Source organism: Zosterops lateralis (assembly GCF_965231275.1).
Source record: "Zosterops lateralis genome assembly, chromosome: 15".
NCBI lineage: Eukaryota > Metazoa > Chordata > Aves > Passeriformes > Zosteropidae > Zosterops > Zosterops lateralis.
The window spans coordinates 5,856,206-5,878,821 of NC_139775.1; the positions used below are offsets into that span (position 1 = coordinate 5,856,206).

Here is a 22,616-nt window from a genome sequence, read left to right on the forward strand (position 1 = left end):
TACTCTAACTACTTTAGCTGGAAAATGGCAAATGCAAAAGCAATGAGGATTTATGAGGCTTTGACAGGGAAGAACATGAAGGAAACCCAACCAAAAGTGATACATTTTTTGTGCACTGTTATCCCATTAATCAATAATCGAATCCTGTTTAAATAAATACAAGGTTGTGCTGCTACTGAAAGCTTGATTCTCAAGACAAAGAGCAGTTGTTGCAGACAAGCATGGCTATGGTTACAAAAATGAATACAAAAGTTAATGCAAAAGTCATCTCAAAAAAGTTTATTGGCTTGATTAAAAACATGAAGAGTGACAGTAAGAGAGAAAGTAACTTAGCATGGAAGAAGATCCATCTCAACAGTTTTATTCAAGTAGGCTTGAACTGAATGGATAACTTTATTGCGAGATTTTGCTTGATTTCTTTCACAACAGTTCACACTGTATCAGTTTCACCATTATAAAGACTATTGCTTTTGTTTGGTTATGATCCCTGTTGCAGGTAAGTATAAAAAAATATCCCTCATTGCCGCTGGATTGCAGAATGCAATGTTGGTTTAAGAGCTGGTAAAAAAGAAATTCTCAGCTGAGGAGTCCATTTAAAAAACAACCTTTCCCCCCCACCTCCCCCCCGCCTAATCACACTACAAAGAAATACATTAGTATTTTGGCCTTTAAATTTCTTACATGGTATTTATTCAGCATGGCAATCCCAAAATTCCCTCCCTTTAAGTAACCATAAATCAAAGCCCTCTTTCAGAGGCTGCTTCTTGGGTTAGATTGTGGAGCTTTACTTCACACAGGCTTACACTGGCTTGAGGACGAAGACAGCATCATCCAGTACGTAGTAGTCATTGTACATGTCACCTTCACAGAGGTAGGGCAGTCTGGTGAAAGCCTCTATGGCAAAACCAGCTTTACTGAAAACTTCTGGCAGGCTGTTCACCTGTTCTTCCCAAGTGTGCCCCTTGATTTCCAAAACTTCTGAGGGCTTTTCCCACTTGCCACCTACTGAGAAAATAGAATAGCTTTGTTTCAATTATAAAGAAAAATTTTTATTTTGTGCTGCATTTTCTTACAAAAAGCATAATTACACTAATTATGTTCCATTCCACTCCACACAGAAAGTTGCCACGCCACTTTTAGACCTGTTGAAAGATCAGTTCCAGTTTATCCCTGCTGTTCAAAAGCAGCTTCTTTAAGGTTATCTTTTGTTACATTTTTAACTAAAAGTGCCAGTGGTGGCTAAAAGGTAACTGCCACAAGTGAGGCTGGTGTCCAGCAGGCAGACACAGAGGTAATTACAGTAATTAGAGTCAGCAAATTGAAAAGTATCATTTGCTGTGAAGCTTTCACCTGCAGATCACCACATTACAATGGATGGCTACTTTGTGCCTTCAGAGGCCAGCTTCCAGCTGATCTGCTAAAGGCTGCTTAGGGTCATATAAAATTAAGAAGCTAATTAGGTAGCATGCTGGAAAATGTCTTGTTACTTGTTATATACAATGAAATAATCTGAAGGATTATAGGTACAATTCTCAGCAGTTAAAAGTTTAAAGTTCTTCACTCATTTTCCAAGTAATGTTATCCACAACAAACAACCTTCTGGTTTGGTCTGTACCTTTAACCAGTTTGCTAAATGCAATAGTAAACACCCTTCTAAACAGGAAGTTCTACATCTTGTGATTAAGACAGTTCTGCAAATCCAAACATTTCCTAACTTCCTCTTCCTTCAAGAAGATTCATTTCCACAGAGTCATAAGAAATGGCATCTTTCAACAAATTAAAAAATGTACTAATGCTGGCGTTTGACTGGATCCTGTACAGTGCTGGTAAGACTTTTAAAACTTTTCTTATATTTTCTCACTTAGCAGCAGTTAAACAAGACTGTGAATTTCGTGGTTAAGATTTGCAACACAGCTACAAAATAAAAGCAGTGAAAAGTTTTGCTGAAAATCAAGTTAATTTCTGCTATCATCATATGACTCCCAAAGTACACAACAGCTAGCAAACTTTTTTTTTTTTCCAAAAGTCTGAAATGCTGCTGTAACCTGTGATTTCTGGGTCAAATAGTGCTGCATTTCTCTGCCTGGAACACTCCAGCAGCAGCCTGGTTTGAGAGCAACTGTGTTTGGGAGGAGGGTTTGGGAGTTTGGCAGGCAGCACCTATATGAACTGAGGCCATGGAGTTCTGCTCTGCAAGGACATCAGAGCCTGTGGAGAAGGTGGAAAAGAGAAAAGGGATCAGGTGCAGAAGCACAAGCTACTGCCTTTCACCACAAAGGTACACACACAACTCCAGATTGCTGTAGCTGCTGTGGAATGGCTCTGATATGGACCTGACACAGAATTAGTTTTACTTTATTCCTGTAAAAGTCACAGACACTGAATCTGATTGGATTTAGTGAGAAAAATGGTGAAGGGACTGTGCTAATTGTTCACCATGGACAGGTTTACAAATTGTGTATCAGCAGTACACTAAGAGATTTCAGTTTATTTATCTTCTAGTTTGTTACTTTCTGGCAAGCAGAAAAGGATGCTATTTAGATACTACCTTTATTCTCACTGCAATAACCTCAGTCCTGTAGTTTAAATAACTACAGTATTTATTTGAATAAATTTAAATATACTAAAACAGAATTCACATGGATTTCAGTAAGGACCTAAAAAAATCTTCCAGACTAGTCATATTAAACCACACATTTCAGTTCCTTAATTAGAATGCTCTTCTCTGATTAACCTTCCTGTTTTCTCTGCACACATTTTTACATATCAGAACTAACAAGCATCATTATTCTTAGAAACCCAGAGTCAATATATGTGATGAAGTGGAAGAATGTCTAGGAACTATTGTGAATTCTAATCAATGTTATGAAGTTGCTATTATAAATGTCTTGATTTATGACATTTCCACTGCCTGCCTTCAGCTTGTCTGGCTTGACTCAGACCAGGAAGAGTCTGAGGACTTGACTCAGACCAGGAAGAGTGGAGGAAAGAGAAAGTCCTGCAGAACTGCTCCACTGAGCAACTGCACTTATGTCATACAACACCCACCTCCACTGGCCAGTACCCCCACAAACATGCAGGACTAAATCTCAGGCTAGAAACTGCACAAAGTATTCTTCTGGTCTTCTCCAGTGCCAAAGGAAACATTCACCTTGCTTCAGATCTAGCAATCTTCTCTATTTTGTCAAAAAATAGAAAGCCAAGCACACTACCCCACAGATAAAATGTTAAATGAGCACATGTGCAAGCTGTAGGAACTATCTAAAAACAAGTTTGCTCAAAACAATTAATAATTATTTTAAAAACCCTTAAATAATTATTTTAAAACCCACTGAAAACCTTAATAATTTCAAGTTTGAAACACATTTGGTTTCTTCCTTTCCTTGAATGAACCAAAAGTAGTTGTTCTTTTCTTTTTAGACTGTACCTTGCTTTTTAGCTGTCCCTCACATCACCAACTGTTCCTTCCCAACAGGTGCTGCAGATCACTGCCGAGTCACTGTCACACAGCCCAGGTTTCAGCAAGCTGACTCCTCCATGAACAGTGTGTCCCTATCATGCTCTTACTCCACCTCTGGATGCTCCTCGTCCCAACCTGAAGTTCTGTGGTTTCGCTTTTTAACTAATACACATCAGGATTTGTGTACTCCTGGATGCACAGATCATCAGAAGTACAAAGTACATTCATCAGAAAAGAACATCTCACTTGAGATAAAAGATCTGACTGTAGATGACAGTGCTGTTTATATCTGTGGAATAGCATTTTTAGACTCAGAGTCAGCCCATTCTAAACAAACAGGAGATGGAACAGTACTAACGGTAACAGGTCAGTTGTTCATTCCTTCTTAATGAAGCATCTTAGAAGAAATAAATTACCTTTTCTAAATACTCTCTTTATTTATACTTTCAAGAATGACATTTAAGATGGAAATACCAACAAACCCGTTAGGAGCAGTATGGCTACATTAAGATGTTATTAGTAAAACCAGAGGGATTCAACAAATAATCATCTCAACCTCATCTGCTAATTAGGCTGTTCTGCCGTATGATGAAGATGACTCTAGAATTCTACAAACAAAAGAAGTTTTGCACTTGGGCTGTCCAACCACACTCTACATCCTCTTACATAAAGACTTCCGTGGCTGTGAGAAAGGAAGTATCAACAAAAATATGGGAAGTAGAGAAACCAACATTAGTAAAAGTACATGCAAGTACATGGCCTCAGACCTGGGGATTTCTCAGTCAGCCTGAGAAAAATGTTCCAAACCTTTGTATCACTTGCCTTCTAGTTAAGAAAGGGATGAGACTTTGGTAATAACACTTCAGTTTTACATGCCTAGAACAAAAAGGAAAAAAAAAAAAAAACCAAACAAAAGCCAACCAGAAACACTCAGCTGGAATATTACTTTCTTTATATTCCTTCCTTCATATTCCTTCCTTCCTCTAATTCCATTTCTGAACAGAAGTCTATGAGCTTTATTTAGATATACCTTTACAGGAGCAGAAAACTGGATTACATTTTCTCTCTACCCCTAAAGGACAGGTCTGTAATCAAAACTGACAGGTCTCCATTGCCCTTGCAAACATATGAGTAAACAAAAGGAAAATGATCTCACTAAGGAATTTAGACTAAAAATTAACCAGAAAAATATTGATGGTATATGTTTTTTTAATTCCTCAGAGAAAGGGAGCTGGAATGCAGCTTAAAAAAAATTATGTGAATCAGTACTGCCCTATATTCTAACTCTCATTTTTAATAAAGGATCAGAGAAGCAGCAAAGCAATGGAAAATTCATCTCCATGATCATCATCTCATCCTTACTGTTCCTGTACAGCTCTGCTGTGCTCATTTCCTTTGTGGTCTACAAGGTAGGCTCAAAGTGATTTTTCTGCTTTTGTTCATTTTGTAAATTGATGCAGTTTTAACATCTCCCTAAGGGGAATAAAAACACATTTCTAGATGTCTAGATTTCATAATTATTATCGTTAAGTTTTAAAGAGGAGTTTGGTAGAAGTCCATGTGCTGCACACACACATCTGTGAACTCCTATGCAGCACATATCTGAACTCTCAACAGCAACCACATTTTCTCTTTTCAGTAAAGTGTCTAAAATAAAAAGTGTTCTGAAGTTAAAATTATCCTGAGAGTATAAATTTCCGGTAAAAGTAAAATAATTTTAATTCACATCAAAGTATTTATGAGCTGCAGTAAAATTACTGCAGACTGACTTCGCTTGTCTACTGATTCTCTTCATACATGTACAGAAGAGAGACCTTGGTAAAATTTAAAAATATCAGGGACTTGGAAGACGTTTTATGCTTATAGAAACAAACCATTAAAATGCCCATGGTTAAAAGTTATGTAATTACTGTGCTTTTTTTTTATCTAGAACAAAATTTGTGTTTAAATAAAAACAAACATAGAGCTACAACAGGAATCTTTACATGATAATGAGACTTTGACAGGAGTATCAGGACTTCACAGTCCTTACTGGTATGATATGGTAAAATGGCTCTTTCCTGTAGTGACTACTGTCTAAGCATAAAGACAGGACTGGCTTTTTCATTTTTGATTTTCTTTAGAGTGTAGGTACAGAGTGAAGAGTACATTGGGAAAAATTAAACAAGCTTTCTTCAGGGGAAATACTGGATACGTGATGCCATTGGTTTATTTTTGAGAATTAAGTAATATTTCAAGCAGGTCCCACTGTGCTCAAAGCAAAAACACTTGCAGTATCTACTACCAGAGCTGAAAAAGGCTTCACACATGTGAAAACCTCTCTGATGTTTCCAGTGGTGTAAGCTGATCTAGTGAAACACCTACAAACTGACACCGCAAAAGGACAACAATTTTAACTAGTCTGCTAACTTCTCATCTTATATTTTAATTGCTTTTTCATTTATTTTCCCTCCTTCCAGTTAAAACCAAAGCTGCTAAAGAAAAGTGGGAAAGACCGAACAAGAGAGAACTGTGTATGTTACCATGTTATTGTCTTTGATTCAGAGCTTCTGTATATTACCATGCTTTGTTTGTGATTCACAGCTTCCTCTTCTTGTCTTTTTAAAGTATATTTGGCATCAAATTTGTGATTAATTGATGATTCCATTAAAGAGACATTCTGACCTGCTAAGGCTTCACTTTAGATTTGTAAAAAACTAGTTACCAATCTATATTTAACTAATTTTAACAAATCAGGTGATTTATTTTTAACACATTGGATGCATAGTAAAGGTAATTTCTGTAACGACCATCTTTAACACACTGTTTCCTTTAGGTTTTAAGTAATTTTTGTTCAAACTTCTGAAAATAATGGGTTTTGCTATTAATTAACAACAACCTTTACCACTACGTCTCCTTGTAGAAAAACCAGAAGCCTTGTATAAAAACCAGATGCATTTAAAGATCCATTAAAGAAGGTGTATATGTTAAGTAATGAAATAATAATGTAATTTAAAACCCTTCTGTGCTTGCCAAACTGCATGTATTTAAAATGCCACTCAGTAACATTCCCAAAGACATATCCAGGTAAAAAAACTAAATTAGTAAAGGTAGAAAATGATGTTTCCTCCAACTCAAAATGTTGCACTGAACCAAAGTATTTTAAATAATTTGCAGAAAATAAATAGCGGCCGAAAAGTTTTTCAAGCAATTGCTCAAGAACTTCAAAAGCAGAGATATGCTCAACGCTGCCAACAGCTTGTGAGTATACACCTACCTACACCTAAATATATGGGAAAAAGAGAAACCAAAAGGTTTTAGGAGTTTACTCTATCTATTTCCTTTCAAGTTGATAGAGATGTAAAAAAAGTATTCTGAATTACAGTCAAAGGCATTATAAAGCATTCTAAATGGCCATATGTGTACAATTACATATATTTATTTATACATGTGTTTGTCTACAGACACACATACCCCTTTTTAAATGTAGGCATATACATTTAAAATTAAAACTGCCACAAATTTGTATTTTGCCAAGAAGAGGTCTGGTTCTGCACTGTTTGGAAAAATGCCTGGAGCTGTTAAAGAGGTTATATTTGAAAAGTATAACTGCTTTTTCAGTTCCTCTTGCTCCATTAACCCAGAGTAGGGGACAGAAACATAATGAAACTATTATAAAAGTTCTATAATATATTTAAGATATTTCCCTTCCTCCAGCACACAGAGCATAAAATATCCAATATCAGTGGACAAAGCCACACAATTTATTTCATCATTCCAAATTTATGCCATTAAGTCTTATATGACAATAATTTTACATGGGCCGTGTAAATTATTAAAAACCAAAAACGAATAAAACCAAACCACATAGGTTTAGAAATCACATGTATTTGCAAGCATAGAAAATCGCTTCAAAATCTTGCTTCCAAAATCTTGCTTCCCTTGAAAAACAATGTTAATTCTTTCCTATTCTGAGCACAGAGAGCATCAAGAGATGCAAGGAGGAACCAAATGACACACAGACCAAAGTAAAGCACTACTCATATACATTTTACTTTACTTATTTCCATACAGCTTCAATCATTTTCCTCTGTAATTACCCCTTTAAAGTCCTCAAGTCCCTGCTGACATGACCTGGTCTTGGTTTGACCATTAGATATGAAAATACAGGCTGTGTTTTACTGCCCCTGGGCTCCCACGAGATTAGGAAAAGCCAACAGGATAAGAAATGTGTTCTGAAGCCTGTAGATACCACATGGACAAAAACAATTGAATAAGAGGGGCGAAAGGATTTTACTGAAACACTAAAGGGATGAAGTTTGCCTAAAAAAAGAAATTCTGCCTTAATTAAAAAAAAAATTATCACCTCAGTAATGAAACACTTCTTCCTCTAGGATGATTTGGAAGATGACACTGTTTATCAGAACAGATGAGCACATGCAGCACTTCAGATTTGTTCAACAGTTCTCCTGCAAGCAAAGGAGCAGGTGAGGAAGTAAAGCTTCTTCACAGACTTCCTTTGCTTTTAAGGGAGAGGAGAAAACCTTGTGGGGAAGTGTTCTTCAGGAGTATTTTCTAAACAGATCACCAGAACCAAGTGCATTGTACCTTACACCTGTGTTACACGTTCCGTTTTCCATTTCCAAGAACCCTGGGCAAAGATTTTATCTTTTTAAGATAACTGCTGATGCTTCATAAAGGTTTCCTTTTTTAGTTTAGATTTAATTCTTTTTTTTTTCTCTTTACATAAACTTTCATGTATTCATTTCACATGAACTGAAGATGTTTGTGAATGATGTGAAAGACGTTTGATAATGGACGGCAACAGAAAATAAACTCGTTTCATGGATGAAATTCTGGATTTGCTCATGTTAATGGGATAGATAGTTAGTGAGGTAACATTTACAGACCAACAGTAACTGAGCCTTAGAACAGTTTAAACAGAGCAAAACCTGTGTATAAGACAGGCAAGCAGAAAAAGCTGACAATATAAACACATGTACTATCTTGGCAAAGCTCATTTGGCAGGGGAGCATCTTCCAAACCTGTTTAGGAAAGTAACTGTCATTGTGAAAACATTGCTCCTCCAATACTAAAATTCACCTGCTAGGCTGACAATCCTCATCTCCCAGTCCCACCATTCCAAGTCAGGAATACCTGGAGCACCACGTTTTGCCTTTACAAGCCTGTTCAATGTGGACACAAGCACGAAAAAGAACTACACTATACAGTAAAAGGCAGTATACTTTTTTTTAAAGTACTTTTTTCAGCAGTTACTTCCTAGCCAATCTGCAAAATCAGCACTTTTACAAGGGATCTGTTGATATCAGGCATTTTCCTTTCTAAAGAACATGTTTTTATCATGCATGTTTTATCATAATTTAAATAAAGCAAGGCTTTGTTTAACAAATGAAGTGGCATTTCTCACTTCTTCAAAATGAGAACTGATAGCTGAGACAAAGCAGTCCATCTTACACACTACTGTGTTTCCAGCTCAATTAATAGTATTTCAGGAGGACAGAATGCACACTATTGCCTTCTCATCCCTGTCAATCAATCACAAGGATATTAACATGTTCAACAAGGAAATTTCACACTCCTAGGCTCCCAGTGTTCACTAGGTCTGATGTATGGCATACCATTTTTATTTCAGAGAAACTTACACTAGTCCAGTCATGTATTATTCAAGAATGACTTTTTCTGTCTGTATTAGAAAATACAAAGGATTCTTATATGGCTCTATGAGACACCTATTAAAAATGAAGTTCTGGTAATACTTGCTCTTAGTGACTGGCCTAATACCTGATGATTCATCAGGCTCTCCTGCCAAATCTGGACACCTTGCAGTAACTGCATTCCTGGTTGTTCTGCATGTTGAAATAAAATTGAAAACCCCCAAAGAGAATCTATGCTTGAGCTCCTCTGGACTCTAGGTGTCACTGTCATTCCACAAACAGTGAGCACAGATCTGTATTTTAATTCCTCCTCCACCTTGCTTTGTTCTCTTAGAGCAGGTTTTATGTTATTCACATAGACAGCTTCCACCGTTACCATCCCATTATACTGCATGTAATAACCCAAATATCTCATTTTGATTAAAATAATTTCTCCACTTCCATCTGTGGATCTATCACTGGATCAAACACCTTATCTGCCCCAGTGCTTTTCCATTTGGTCTCCTTCGACAAAATTAAAAAGTTTAACTACATGGGCCCAAGCTGGTTTTAATGAGCTGCTACAAGAAGTTATTTGAGCTGTGGAATGTTCTCCTCTTTGAATGTTTCAAGTATAATTTTGTTATATATAAAACATATGTACATATCTATTTTTAAAATGCATCATCATGTAGAACAGCTGAAAAAAATCCTGAAATTCTAAAACGGTTTTTGCATCATGAAGACAGTCTGGCAGTTAATTGTCTATTTCTTTAGCCCACAGTTAAACTGATCTTTAGTGGGAAAGCCGTAACTTTTGTGTGTGTTAACCTTCTCCGTTAACAGTTTATATGGGTCCATATCCATAATAGCAGCAAATAGACAAACTGAGCATGTTTTTAAGTTTCAAAAGTATTAAGGGAACAAAACTACCTTCAGCAAAGTGACTCATCTGCTAAGTCACATCACAAATAAAATTATGACATTGGTTTACAAATCACCTTACAACAGCATTTCAACTTGCAATGAGTAGGAACGACTGTGTTCAACAGTCACTTGGGAGTTTCCACTCCCTTGGGATTTATAAATTTAATTCTCCATTCTCCGCCCAGTGTATGATAGGAGATTAATGTTGAAGGATATAAGCAAGCTTAGAATAGTTTGTTCCTTATCCCCTCCTGTTGAGGCAGGGAGGTGTACATGGTCTGTTATGGGCTGCCCAAAAAAATGCAGGAAAGTAGATGTGGGGTGCAACAGTGACTGCCAAACACAATGACGCAGAATTTTGAAGGCACACAAAAAAAGCATTTCTCATTTTTTAGTTCTAGTATGCCAGTGAAAGACTGAAAAGACACTGCTGATATTTGGAATTTTAAAGGATTTATACAAGGGGAAGCCATATTGTTCCACATTATGGGAAAAATAAGTTGTATCCAAATATGCTTGAAATACTTTACAGATGCCTAAGTCCAACACCAAATCTAATTCAAGACACATTACTTTTCAAAATAGTTACAAGATTACAAGCTCAAATACTGTATTTTAAGTAATTCTTCACCTGATGGCATTATTTCTTATTTTTTTTCCCTTCTCCCATCAAAATACCACTAGCATGTAAAAAGAGAAAACCAGATTCAATGTGATGCATTTATGATTGCCAGAACATGATTAGTTCCATATTTCCTGGGCACCCATGCCTTTTCACAGACAAGTCTTAACACTCAATGAGAACCAGAACAGTGACTGATGAACATCAGCCTCCTGAAATTCAAACCACTTTCAGGGTGCTTCAACCTAAATCCACAATCACAGGCATGTAAAAAGGTTTCTAGTCTCTTTAGAAGTTTACTCATAAGGACAGGTTCATCTGAAAACCTCTCATATATTTCTTTAAAATCAAAGTAGGGCAACTAATTGAGTTTTGGCACTGGATTTTACTTTTTTATTCCTATTACTAGTACAATGTAAATTAATACAATATTAATAGTGGTTGATACTTTGTATTTGTAGGAGTCCACATTTTTTACTTTGAGGCCTCCTGTTGGAAAGTGGAAGTTATCTTGCTATGATTTTTTACGTGGGATTCATCTGGAACACTTGAGACAGCTTGACCTGAATGGCTCTACTCAGCACTAGACAGTTGTGATGGTTTTGCTGAACTGGTCACTAGACACAGCTGGGGTCACCTGCAGGTGAAAGGCCCTAATCAGGGACCAGTTTCCCCAAGTTGCTCCAACACAACTGAAATGTGGTAACTTGCAAAACAGCATCTGTGACTTCAATATTTGAGGTTTTTTGTTGGTGCCACCAATGTATTCTGTGGAGTTAAAAAAACACCTTACAACTTGTGGCCTACTTATCTATGATTTCATATTCTGAACATCTACTAGTTATTTGTAAAAAATCAAGTACAAACGTCATTCATGAAACACTTAATTTGGGATACTAGATCCTACAAATGGTTTCTTTACCTGCCTAAACAGCTGTTAATCTCTGCACTTACCATTTTCCACATAGGGGTGAAATGGCAGAACCAGTGCTAGGATGACTCTGCCTCTGGTTGGCTCCAGTACACTTCTAATATCTTTTAATACAGTCAGTGGTTGATCACAGCGATCCAGCAAATTCAAACAGCTGATAACATCATACTGAAATCCTGTGTTTTGCCACTCATTTACACCAAGCACCCTGTGAAAGAAAAGAAAAAGAGATTTGTTAAATCAGTCTGTTAAATAAAAACAAACTGGTTTCAGACAGGACTACTGAAGACAAAAATTCCCTGTGGATGTGTTGATAGTGCAGGTAAGGTCAACTGTTTAGAGAAGAGACAAACACAATCCCTTCTGGTCTTTTGGAAAAGAAAACTAAATCAATGATCAGCATGGCTACATTTCCAGCCCTATGAACCTTTATACTGCCTGATAAACATCAGGTAATAAAGGAGACAAAAACCAATGCTGGTAAGAGGGATCATGACATATGTTAGTTTTTCTGCTTTTGTACAGGCTAACCTTTTCCATAACCATCAAACAATAAAAGAATTGACTGAAAACACTGAACATTCATTAACTTACAAATAGATTACTTTGCTGTAATGTCTGGATGTAGGAATTATGCAGTCAATACCTGTATTTCTTCTTCTGAAGCTGCCATATCATAGTTTCAGACAATTCAGTGGCATAGATTTCTTCAAAGTGAGGGCTCATAACTTTAGTGACTTCTCCATCTCCAGCTCCTAAATCAAGAAGTCTGTGGGATTTCCATTCAGGATTTATTTTAAGCAGTCTTTGAAATTGTTCTGGGGAAAACACAAACATTGAGCCCCTTCCCAGCAGCCTAAAATGTAAAAACAAGAAATAATCAATTTTGTACAAACTTAAACAGGAAACGCAGTGAAGAAATTTAGAATGTGCTTTGGCAGGAACCAGTCACACATAATAATAAGTAGACAAGCTCACTGCTCAGATAAATTTTAAATCCAGTTCAACTTGCCTTGCACTTGTAAGAGTTTAAACACAGAGCCACATGCCATTACAGTGGTTAAGACTCTAGAAAGAATTTGATTAGGTAAGGAAGAGCTCATGGGGTGCAGCTCAAGAAAATGATTGCATTAAAAAAAAAAAAAAAAAAAAAAAGAGAGAGAGAGAAAGGGAAGAGAAAGAGTAGGAAAGATAAAGACTGAACCTTATTTGTCACATCTGCAGATTGGAATCTCTTCCACCTACCTTAAAAAAAAACTCCAAGATGAAATAACAGAGGAAATAAAATGGCTGTAGACACAGAAGTATGCACAATGAATGAAGAATAGGATGTGGAACAAGGAGGGAAGACAGGGAACAGATTTAAAGAAAGCATGGGGGTAACGCTGCTGGAGGAGCAAAAGAGGTTTTTTTAATTCTATGATACAATGGCTTTTGCTGCTATCTGCAGATCCTGCATTCAACATGAGAAGCTGTGGAATAGAAAATAGACAACTCATTAAGGAATTGGGTAAAGGTGACAGCTGGATTCCTTATGGATCAAGTCAATGCCACACCCACCCACAACTGTTTGAAGACTACACAGTGGACTACACAATTTCAGCTGTCATAGCAGAATTCAGTAATGAAACAGTTACAAGAACAGGCAGAAGAAGAAGAACTGGTCAGTAATAGACTGCAGGTAGATAAATACTATTCCTTAAACTCCCGTTGGATAGCAGGTTAAACTTAAAGACAATGAACAGAAAAAAAAAAAGCAAACAGGAAAAAAGGTAAACAGAGACAAAAAGACTCAAAGAATAAAAAGATGTGAAAAGAAGCTGGCCTAGGAAAGACTGACTACTAAAACCCACAGAAACAAAAAGGAAAGAGTATACAAAATCACAGAGAAGAAACTAAGCAGGATATCAAATGTATAAAAATAAACAGACTACATTCAATTTAAGTAGAGCCCCCTTGCTGCACACATGTGTCAGTCCACACTGTATAATTGGCTCATAGCTATTATTCCTAACAGCATTATGAGGTGTTATTCAAAGCCCTGAAGAGCCTTTGAAATAAAATGGAAGAGAAAGGAAGAAGAGACCAAAGGAACCTTTATATAAAGCTACACGTAACTAAGAACACCACAGGGAAGCTCATAAAGTCATCTGGGTAGAAAATAAGGAAAAGACTATTTTTCTAGCCCCAGCAGACAGCTGCTATCTTGTACCAGACTGTGCAGAAGTGTGTAATAGGTGCAGAGGTGGGCATACTGAAGAAATTGGCTAAATGTAACAAAATGCATTTTTCATAAGGTCTAAGCTGCTAAGCTGTTAAATGTGTCTGAATGGGGTAAGGTGAGCAAAAAAAAAAAAAAAAGCACTGCCTTGGTTGAAAAAAATACTGAAGCACCCATGAACAGCCAAACTCCTCTGCAATTGATGCAATAAGAAGAATGCTGTTTTATCGACTTATGTTTTCCTGCTTTGCTCACGGTTCATCACTCAAACATGAACCATCAGAAATTATCTGTTCCAGTGCAGCTTACACACAAATTGAGGTGGAATTGTTTTAGAGAATAAGAGAAAGGACAATATTCCACATTAGTGTTACCAGACATAACACTTGGCCAGCTTTGCATCGTTTAGAAATGTGCCATGACTTGCCATGGGCAGGCAAAAACTGTCCAGTAGGGAGAGTTTAGGTACAATACAGAACTGTCTGGATACAGCCACCAACCAGGACAATCACAACACTACCTGAGAAAAAATGTGGCAGTAGGGAAAGGGCAAAGTGGGAGCAGGGAAGAAAGTTGAGGGAAGAGACACAAAAAGAACATTCTCTTAGCAGAAAATTAATACAAGTAATTGTAATAAAATACAATTAGAATCCTCTGACTGTCTTCTATTAATTGCAATTACCTCCTCAGTCCCCCCATACTGGAAATGGTGTTCACCAGTTAAGAGGACTAAGCATGATGAACACAGGAGGGCATTTCACATCTGACAGAGCAGCAAAGGGAAATTACACACTTTGAAAAGCTGGCAGATCAAGGAGGAGAGCTGAACACTTGAAAACTAAATCCAAACTGTATTTAGCTTACCCAAGATCAACTTTTCACTTACCCATTGATAGATGTTCTAGACATAAAAAGGCTAAAAATAGAGGACACAAAAGAGTGATAGAGCTGGATAAACAGCCAGCCTGACTTCTCAATGCTGTTGTTTAAGAAGATCTGTGTTCCTTGGTCAAGGTAACTCTGGACAAAAATGGGCTGAAGGGATTCAGACAACTGTTCAGTGTTGCAGACATACCACTAGAGAAAGAGATAAAGAATAATTTTAAAACTTCAGCAACGTAAACCCAGAAATAGTCAAAACTAATACATTCAAAATTATTACCAATTTCCATAAATACAAAAATTTAGCTTTTCCTACGGTCTTTCTAACAAACTTCAGTGTTAAATTAACTTAGAATTGTAACAAAGTGAGGACTGATTACTTGCTAAGAAACTGTCAGCTGGGGTAACTCCCCAAAGATTTAACACACATGTGCTCAGATTCTGATCCCATCACATTTGTTTGCCTTGTTGGGAGAGGAACATTCACTCAAGGCAGGTTTACACAGCATTCAGCACAGTGGAACTTCCAGGCATCACTGCAATGGGACAGGATTCTCACTGCAGTGTGTACAGCCTCCCAGCAGCAGTGCCAGCAAGCAGAGGGGAGCACACAGTGCACCAGGGCCCTCAAGCCAGATTCATGAGCAGGGGCTCCATCAAACACTGCCCAAAGCAGGGAGGGAACACCCTTCAGCTGAGCAGCAAACGTGTCTGCTTAGGTTTGAAAACCACCTGTGCAATGAGTGCATTTCTGGCAGAATCAGGCTCTCCATTGTACTTTCAAACACACTTGTGGGTAGAACAAATGAGTGATCCTTTCCTCTGAAACACAGATTCTGAGCCTGGCACAGGGATCCCCAAGACTGCTGATTCACCAGTTCAGGTCTCTTCTCGCTGCAGCTCAGCACTTGCTAAATAAATCAGCATAGGCCAGTGATTCCCAAAATGAATCCTTAATGGCTCCTGAAAAACCACTAAAGCAGCAACTTGTGTACTTTGTCCATTCATTCAGAAGACAATTCCAAGACCGTGTCAAAAGCAAATGATCCCAAGGACCTGAGGCACAGGCTGGGATGTGTCAGGTTCACTCACAAGGCTGCTGCCTCACCCCACTGAACTGGTTTGGAGTGGCTCAGATGATCTGCCCTTTGCAATGTGTTGCCAATTTCAATCCAGAAGAAAAAACATTTTCAAAGCCTTGGGAAACAGAAGCTTTGTTCTATAAGCAGCATGACTACGTCTGAGCTCATACACCTTGGGGTTCTGAAGTGAACTCTCACCTGCAGTTCCACTGAAAAACAACAGTCCTACAATTCTTGTCTTTAAGACTTCTAAATATTGACATAACCACTGGCAGAAGGATGATGGTGACAACTAACAGAAGCTTGTTTTCAAAAATTTGGTGTTGTTCACAGATCTCCAGTTCTTCTTCTCAATATGGTTTAGTGGGTATGGTGATATTTGGTCAAAGGTTGGACTCGATCTTGGAGCTCTTTTTCAACCTTAATGATTAAATGATTCTATGAACTCTCATGGTTACTCTTGCCAATAAGGTTATTGACAACTACCTATATAACACTGGTGAACGACAGAAATTCTTACACATTATAAGAAGAAAAAACCCAACAAATAAAACCCCAAACCCCCCAATCTAAATTTCAAATAAAAAAAAAAAAAGTGAAAAACAGCTTAAGTGCAGAACTACTTCCTCAAAACAGAATCTGCTTTTGTTTTCCTCCATGCACAACATATGAAAGGCCACTAGTTACATGGCAGTGTGTCAATGTCATATATATTTTCAGATTGTTGTGCTAAGACTTTTGTTATAACAAAAATTATAAGCATTGCAACTCTTGCCTAATATTAGTAAAAGGATGCAAAAGTTCTTTTAGATAATTTATATAAAACTAGTTAAGTCAGTAAAACTGCAGTCAGAGTACCAGGGGGTCTGAACATGCAACTCCTGCTTACCCCACAAACTCAGTAACCATAAATCTTATAAGTGTAGTGAGTAATCAATACCTTTATCAATACATTTCCAATAATACAGATCCAATAAAATAAAGATGGAGACTATCCACTGCAGACCATCTACTTGTGAATGACACAGACACCTCCACAACACATTTTCCTGACTTGTCTTTCTAATACAGCTTATAACAACACAAAAGATTTTCAGATTTTCTTTGTTCACCAGAAGGAAGTTCTTCTTGTAAACCTGAATTCCGCTTCTCTTTCTACTTATGTCCTGAATGATCCCTGTAGCAGACCACAAGCATTAAATTCCAAGGATACATCCACCCAACAAGGTTCTGGATGTCAGCGCCCACCCAGAACACTAAGAAGGCTGCAGGAATGGATCAGCAGGAAGAATTACGGTCTTCCTTTGTACAGCAGCCCTCAAGTGTTTATACTACATCTTCTTCGTTAGCTCGGTTCTGCATATTTAATCTAGATTAAGCTGCCAGCTTCCCTCTGCACTAAGACTTTCTATTAGCCCTTCTAACTCCTGTCAGATTTTCAGCAGCATTTCGCCAAAACACAGCGCGGATCTGAACACATTCCAAATTAAATCTATCACGTAACCACTGCATGGCAAGGGCACGGCCCCTGACTTCACAAGATACCGACCCATGTGGCCACGCTGCCCAAACATAGCACCAACCTTTTATCACAGTCGGATCACATTGCAACAACTCACTCCTGGTCTGCCACCTCCTACTGCCCCAAGGCCTCTGCGGGAGTCTCAGTTTCCCACTTTTTGTTTGTTTGTTTGTTTTGTTTGTTTGTTTTCCTTTAGATGGACCGGTACTAATTACAAACATCTCTGTGATTACAAACCAACCCCCGTCACCACCTTCTGCAAACTCCACTGGAGCGCTCTCCCGGGGCTCCCTGGACACATGGGGGACGTGCATCGAAAACCCCGGGGTGCACACACAGACCCCGGGGAGCACATCCCGACCCCGGGGAGCACACCCAGACCCCGGGGAGCACACCCAGAGCCCGGGGAGCACACCCAGAGCCCGGGGTGCACACACAGAGCCCGGGAAGCACACACAGAGCCCGGGAAGCACAGCCAGACCCGGGGTGCACAGCCAGGCCCCGGGGGGCACATCCCGACCCCGGGGTGCGCCTCTCTCGGGAGCAGCCCCGGGTGCCGGGGCAGGCGCTGCTCGGCCCGCCGGTTCCGCGGTATCGCCCCGATCCCCCCGCGGCGCCCCCGATCCCGCAGCGCCGGTCGCGCCCCGCACGGCAACTTTCTCCCCGCAGGACAGAGCGGTTCCCTCTCTTTGTCTGCGCCGCCCGGCCCGGGGCCGCCTCAGCCCGCCCCGGGCCCCGCTCTCCCCTCAGCCCGCCCCGGGCCCCGCTCTCCCCTCAGCCGCCCCGGGCCCCGCTCTCCCCTCAGCCCGCCCCGGGCCCCGCTCTCCCGCTCTCCCCTCAGCGGACCCCCGGCCCTGCCCGGCGGAGCTCCCCGGGGCGGGGGTCCCCGTGCCGCCCCCGCCGCCCGGCCCGGCGCGGTGAGGGAAGGGAAGGGAGAGGAGATGAGGGAGAGGGGCCGTACCTGGTGGTTGTCTCTGGCGTCCGCGGCCGGCTGGCGAGGGCTGCCCATCATATTCACGTAGAGGGACCTGGATAATGGGCTCCGCAGGTAGCGGGCCGGGCCAGCCCACATGGTTCTCCTCAGCGCCCAGAGGAGCAGGGTGTAGCCGCCCAGCCAGCACAGCAGCGGTCTCATGGGGAAGGGGCGCGATCAGCCGCCGCCCCGCTCCATGGAGCACCGGCTCCGCGCGGGGCCCGCACACGCTCCGGGCGGAACGCGCCGCGGCGGCCGCGGGGCCCGCCCGGACGCCTCCGCTGAGGCACCTCGGCCTGGCGGCACCTCCAACGCGCCGCCTTCGAGCCCCGGCGGGCCCGGCAGGGCAGGGCCGGGCAGAGCGGGGCGGGCCCGGCAGGGCAGGGCAGGGCAGGGCAGGGCTGGGCAGGGCGGGCCGGGGCGGCTCGGCCGGGCCCCTCGGGCGGGCGGGTTCCTCCTCCGGCCCCGCCCCGGGCACCCCCGGCACGGCGGGCTCGGGCTCGGGCTCGGGCTCGGGCTCGGGCTCGGGCTCGGGCTCGGGCTCGGGCTCGGGCTCGGCGCTGTCCTGTCACCGCGCGCGGGGCCGAGGGTCCAACAATTGTTTGTAAAGAGCCCTCAGCGAGCGCGGCTTTTCCGTCTGAGCTGATCTGATGGCGTGTCCAGCCCCTTCATTACCCGGTGAGGGTGGCACTGGGAGCCAGACCCTTCTGGGATCCTGGCTTGTACCTGGAACCTCCTCTGATCAAGCCCTGATCGCATCCAGCCTTGCTTATCCTGGGAAATCAGCAAAACCAGAGCAACAACAGAATATTGCCAGAGGATTTTTGTGTTCGGTTCATTTTCACTGATATTCAACCCCCTTGAGCAAAGTTTTTGACTTGAGAGCTTTAGACAGTTTTCCACTGAAGATTGTTTGGGGTTTTTTTTCCCTGCTTTGTTGTTGTTGTTGTTGTTGTTGTTGTTGTTGTTTTGCAATAGCTAGATGGGCTAGAATGCCTTTTTTATTTGGCTTGGGATTACGACTCCTTTCCATGCCTGTTCTTATTTGTAAAGACAGACTAGTTTATTTTTTCCCTCCAGGAATAAAACTTCTTTATAATCAAAATCCAAAATGACAAAAGATAAATTTGCTGCTTTTTAAATAGACATCTGCTCGCAGTATTATAAACCAGTAAATAAAATTGCTTCAGGTTAGTTACATGTTGTTCACAGGGAAACGTATCTTGGTTTTATCACATTAAAAATACAGATAATTGATTGCATACCAAATAAATTAAGAAATTTGCTAGCTTTTGTCTTTGCATCGTTAGCATACAACTTGGTTGTGTTTCAGTGGAATTTTTCAGAATTCCTACCCAGTGTTACATTTGTCATTAATATTCTGATGCAGTAGTTGTATACTCAGCATATTTTTCACTTGACAAGCCATAAAGAACTCACTATTCATGCATATTTAGGTAATAATTTTGATGTATAGTCATTTGCATATAAGCTGTTGGAGTTGTAACCAACTGCTGGACAATCTCAGCAAATCATTTGTGGTCTAAGTAAGCTTTGTCATTCAATTAGTGTGCTGGGAAAGGATTTCTAGAAATAGTGGAACCACTTTTTTCCCTGCTTTCTGCTCCACTATTTGGAGAGTGTTTTTTCTTTGTCTTGATGGAAAATTTCTATAATCAATTGAATCCCTGGAGCCAAAAAGGTCCCAAACAGCCCCAAAGGGTTTGACACAGCCATTGTTGCTTTGTGGAGCCTGGCTCCTGGAGCAGGTTCTGTGGCAGGGCTGGCTGCACAGCCTCGTGTAGTTTACAATGTAAATCCTCAATTTTCCCAATAAAATGCAGTGACAGAACAACTTTCCCTTCTATTGTTTAAACATTAGCAAGAAAGGGATTACCAGAAAGAGGTCTTTACGGTAAACACAGATATCTAAATTCCTCTCCCCCAAAGGTAACCCAGGAAGCCAAAGCGGTGGGTCTGTCCAGACCCTCAGGATAACTCCCCCAGGCTCAGCTGTTCCCTCACCAAACCAGCTGCAATTCTGCTGCCTGCATGTACTACTGAGCCTCTTCCCTGAGCTGGCTCAATTATGCAAGGAAGTGCCTAGATGTGGCTTATCTGAAGTATTCCTTCCCCTTCCTGCTTGTCTTTCCTGACAGCACCTATTAGTCCGTAGAACTGTATTGAAATGTAAACAGTCCTACCAGCCGTGTCAACACAGTACATTCATAAATTACTGAGCAGTTCCACAATCAGGGCAGCAGGAGACTGGGACAGTCATTTTGTACAAGACCAGAACAGATGTGGGCCTGTAAGCTCCACAAAACATCTTTTTCCTCACTTAAAATTAAATATGCTTTGTTGTCATTTATTCAATATTTTCACTCTATCACTGTTCATATATTATATTACTACTATATTAGACTAACATTCTTTAGTGTCTATTGGGCAACATCCTTTATGGTCTAGCAGACACTTCTGCTTATTGATTTTCAATAAATAAAATTCATTTAGTATAAGTGTTTTAAGTTCCATGTTCATAAAATTTATAGGGGAACTCTAAGAATGGGATTCAGGCACCACATTTCTCCTCCTCTGAGCTAACTACAGCATTTCATATTTTATACTATACACACACTCACAGCCTCTTTATCAGTTATGAGACTATTTTAGACACTCTTAAATTATCAAGATTAAATTGAGGCATTTTTCCAGCAGTGGGAGTTCAAGCTCAGATACTGCTGGCTAATCAGGAGAGAAAGCAGGGAAACCAGCTGTTGCAAGACACTGAACTTTTGCTTTTGATCATCCTTTACTTGATTCACAGCCAAAACTTATCATGTAGGTTTTGCAGAAGATAGCAAAGTTTAGTGGGTGACAGAGAAATGGAGAATAAGCAATGTCAGTCACATTCCTGTAGGAAGATCACCACCTAAATTTAAAACACTCTTCCAGTCCTTTTTGGAATTGACTATTGATGCTCTAAAGGACAATTCTCCTGCTCTTATAACCAGGGAAATAGGACAGACAAATGCGAGAATAGTGCATAATAAATTTGGAAAATTGTTAATATTTTACATAACAAATAACTTGAACTGTATTTCTCAGATTTTTTTTTTTTCCAAAACCGGTTTATTCTACAGTTAATGTCTCCTATCTTCAGGCTGTCTTGCTGAGAAGTCTTTGATTATGTACTTTTCCTGTAGGAATTCTTGAGATGCAGAAGATTGTAGAGCCTATCCAAAGAGTGCATTGAGTCGTATCACTCCTTACTCCTTTTTTATTTCAGCAAATTAATGGTAACTTTACCAGACATTTTCCAGAAAAAAACAATTCTGATGATGTCAATGAATTCTCGATGTAATTTTGACTCTTAAATTAACCACTTATTAGATTTCCTGTTGTATAGCATGGTACTCCTCCAGTTGTACACTATGTTCTAATAGCTCAATATTAGAAATAGCTAAGACAGTCACCTAACAAACCCCATTTGTGGTACAATAACATTATTTTATTGTATATGTTAAAATATATATTCTGTGAGGAAAGGATGGACATGGGAGATTTAGGAAATACAGAAACAGTAAAGATTAAAGAGACTATTTTACATTCTTACCATTTTAAAGTCAGGGAGAAGACTGTTTCATATAATGAAACAATGATTATATTAACTTAAATTCTTTCAACTTCTGTTCCTGACTTTCAGACATGAAATAAATACATACAAAGATTTCCTGATCTTTTTTTAATTCAAAACCTAAACAGACAGGCTGTGTCTGCTCCAGTATTTGTATTTATCTATCCACAGAGTATTTACACAAGTGATGTTGTATGTCCACACAGAGCTGTTAGCATGTGCAATGCAAATGGGAAACAGTGTCTCTGACAAGAGAGATAAAAACCAGATAACGCAGCTTCAAACTTCACCACAGTTCTGGCTTCTTATATTTTAACATAAATCTTCATATTCCTATCAAAGGATTCATTTGGATTTGTAAATATTTAATGATGATCTCCCACTTTTTCATCCATTGCCTTGAAAGCAGTTCACACTTCAAAAAAGGCAAGGAAATTATGTATTTCTACTCTGCAAATGTAAAAGCCAAGGCACAAATGAATGTTTTTTTTTTTCAACTCTGCTACTTCAGATCTCAAATTCTTCATTAAATTATGCTAGTGTCCACCAAAATGCAGGGCCATTTCTTACACTCCTTTCTTTTCCAAGTTCCCTGTAACAGTATGTGTAGAGCCTTGAAAATCAGCTGGCTCAGCCTTTTTAAACTAGGATCCACACAATGCTCTTGCACTTTAAAGTGGCACTCCCTAAGAAAGATGCTACTAAAACTGTGTTTGCCCAGGCAAA

General features: G+C 39.9%; 2 protein-coding genes across 2 annotated transcripts; one reads left to right on the plus strand and one right to left on the minus strand.

The window, feature by feature from the left end:
* Positions 1 to 264: 264 nt before the first annotated feature.
* On the minus strand, positions 265 to 18,472 carry METTL9 (methyltransferase 9, His-X-His N1(pi)-histidine). The gene is made up of 5 exons (XM_083872840.1): positions 18,242 to 18,472; positions 14,681 to 14,871; positions 12,220 to 12,429; positions 11,597 to 11,781; positions 265 to 1,005 (listed from the first exon to the last, which is right to left on the minus strand). Exons 1-5 carry the CDS (start codon positions 18,413 to 18,415, stop codon positions 800 to 802), a joined length of 966 nt encoding a protein of 321 aa, XP_083728966.1. The 5' UTR covers positions 18,416 to 18,472; the 3' UTR covers positions 265 to 799.
* IGSF6 (immunoglobulin superfamily member 6) lies at positions 1,486 to 8,324 on the plus strand. Its single transcript, XM_083872173.1, has 6 exons — positions 1,486 to 1,826; positions 3,476 to 3,826; positions 4,763 to 4,869; positions 5,920 to 5,973; positions 6,617 to 6,700; positions 7,834 to 8,324. The coding sequence occupies exons 1-6, from the start codon at positions 1,760 to 1,762 to the stop codon at positions 7,870 to 7,872; spliced, it is 702 nt and encodes a 233-aa protein (XP_083728299.1). The 5' UTR covers positions 1,486 to 1,759; the 3' UTR covers positions 7,873 to 8,324.
* Positions 18,473 to 22,616: the final 4,144 nt, after the last annotated feature.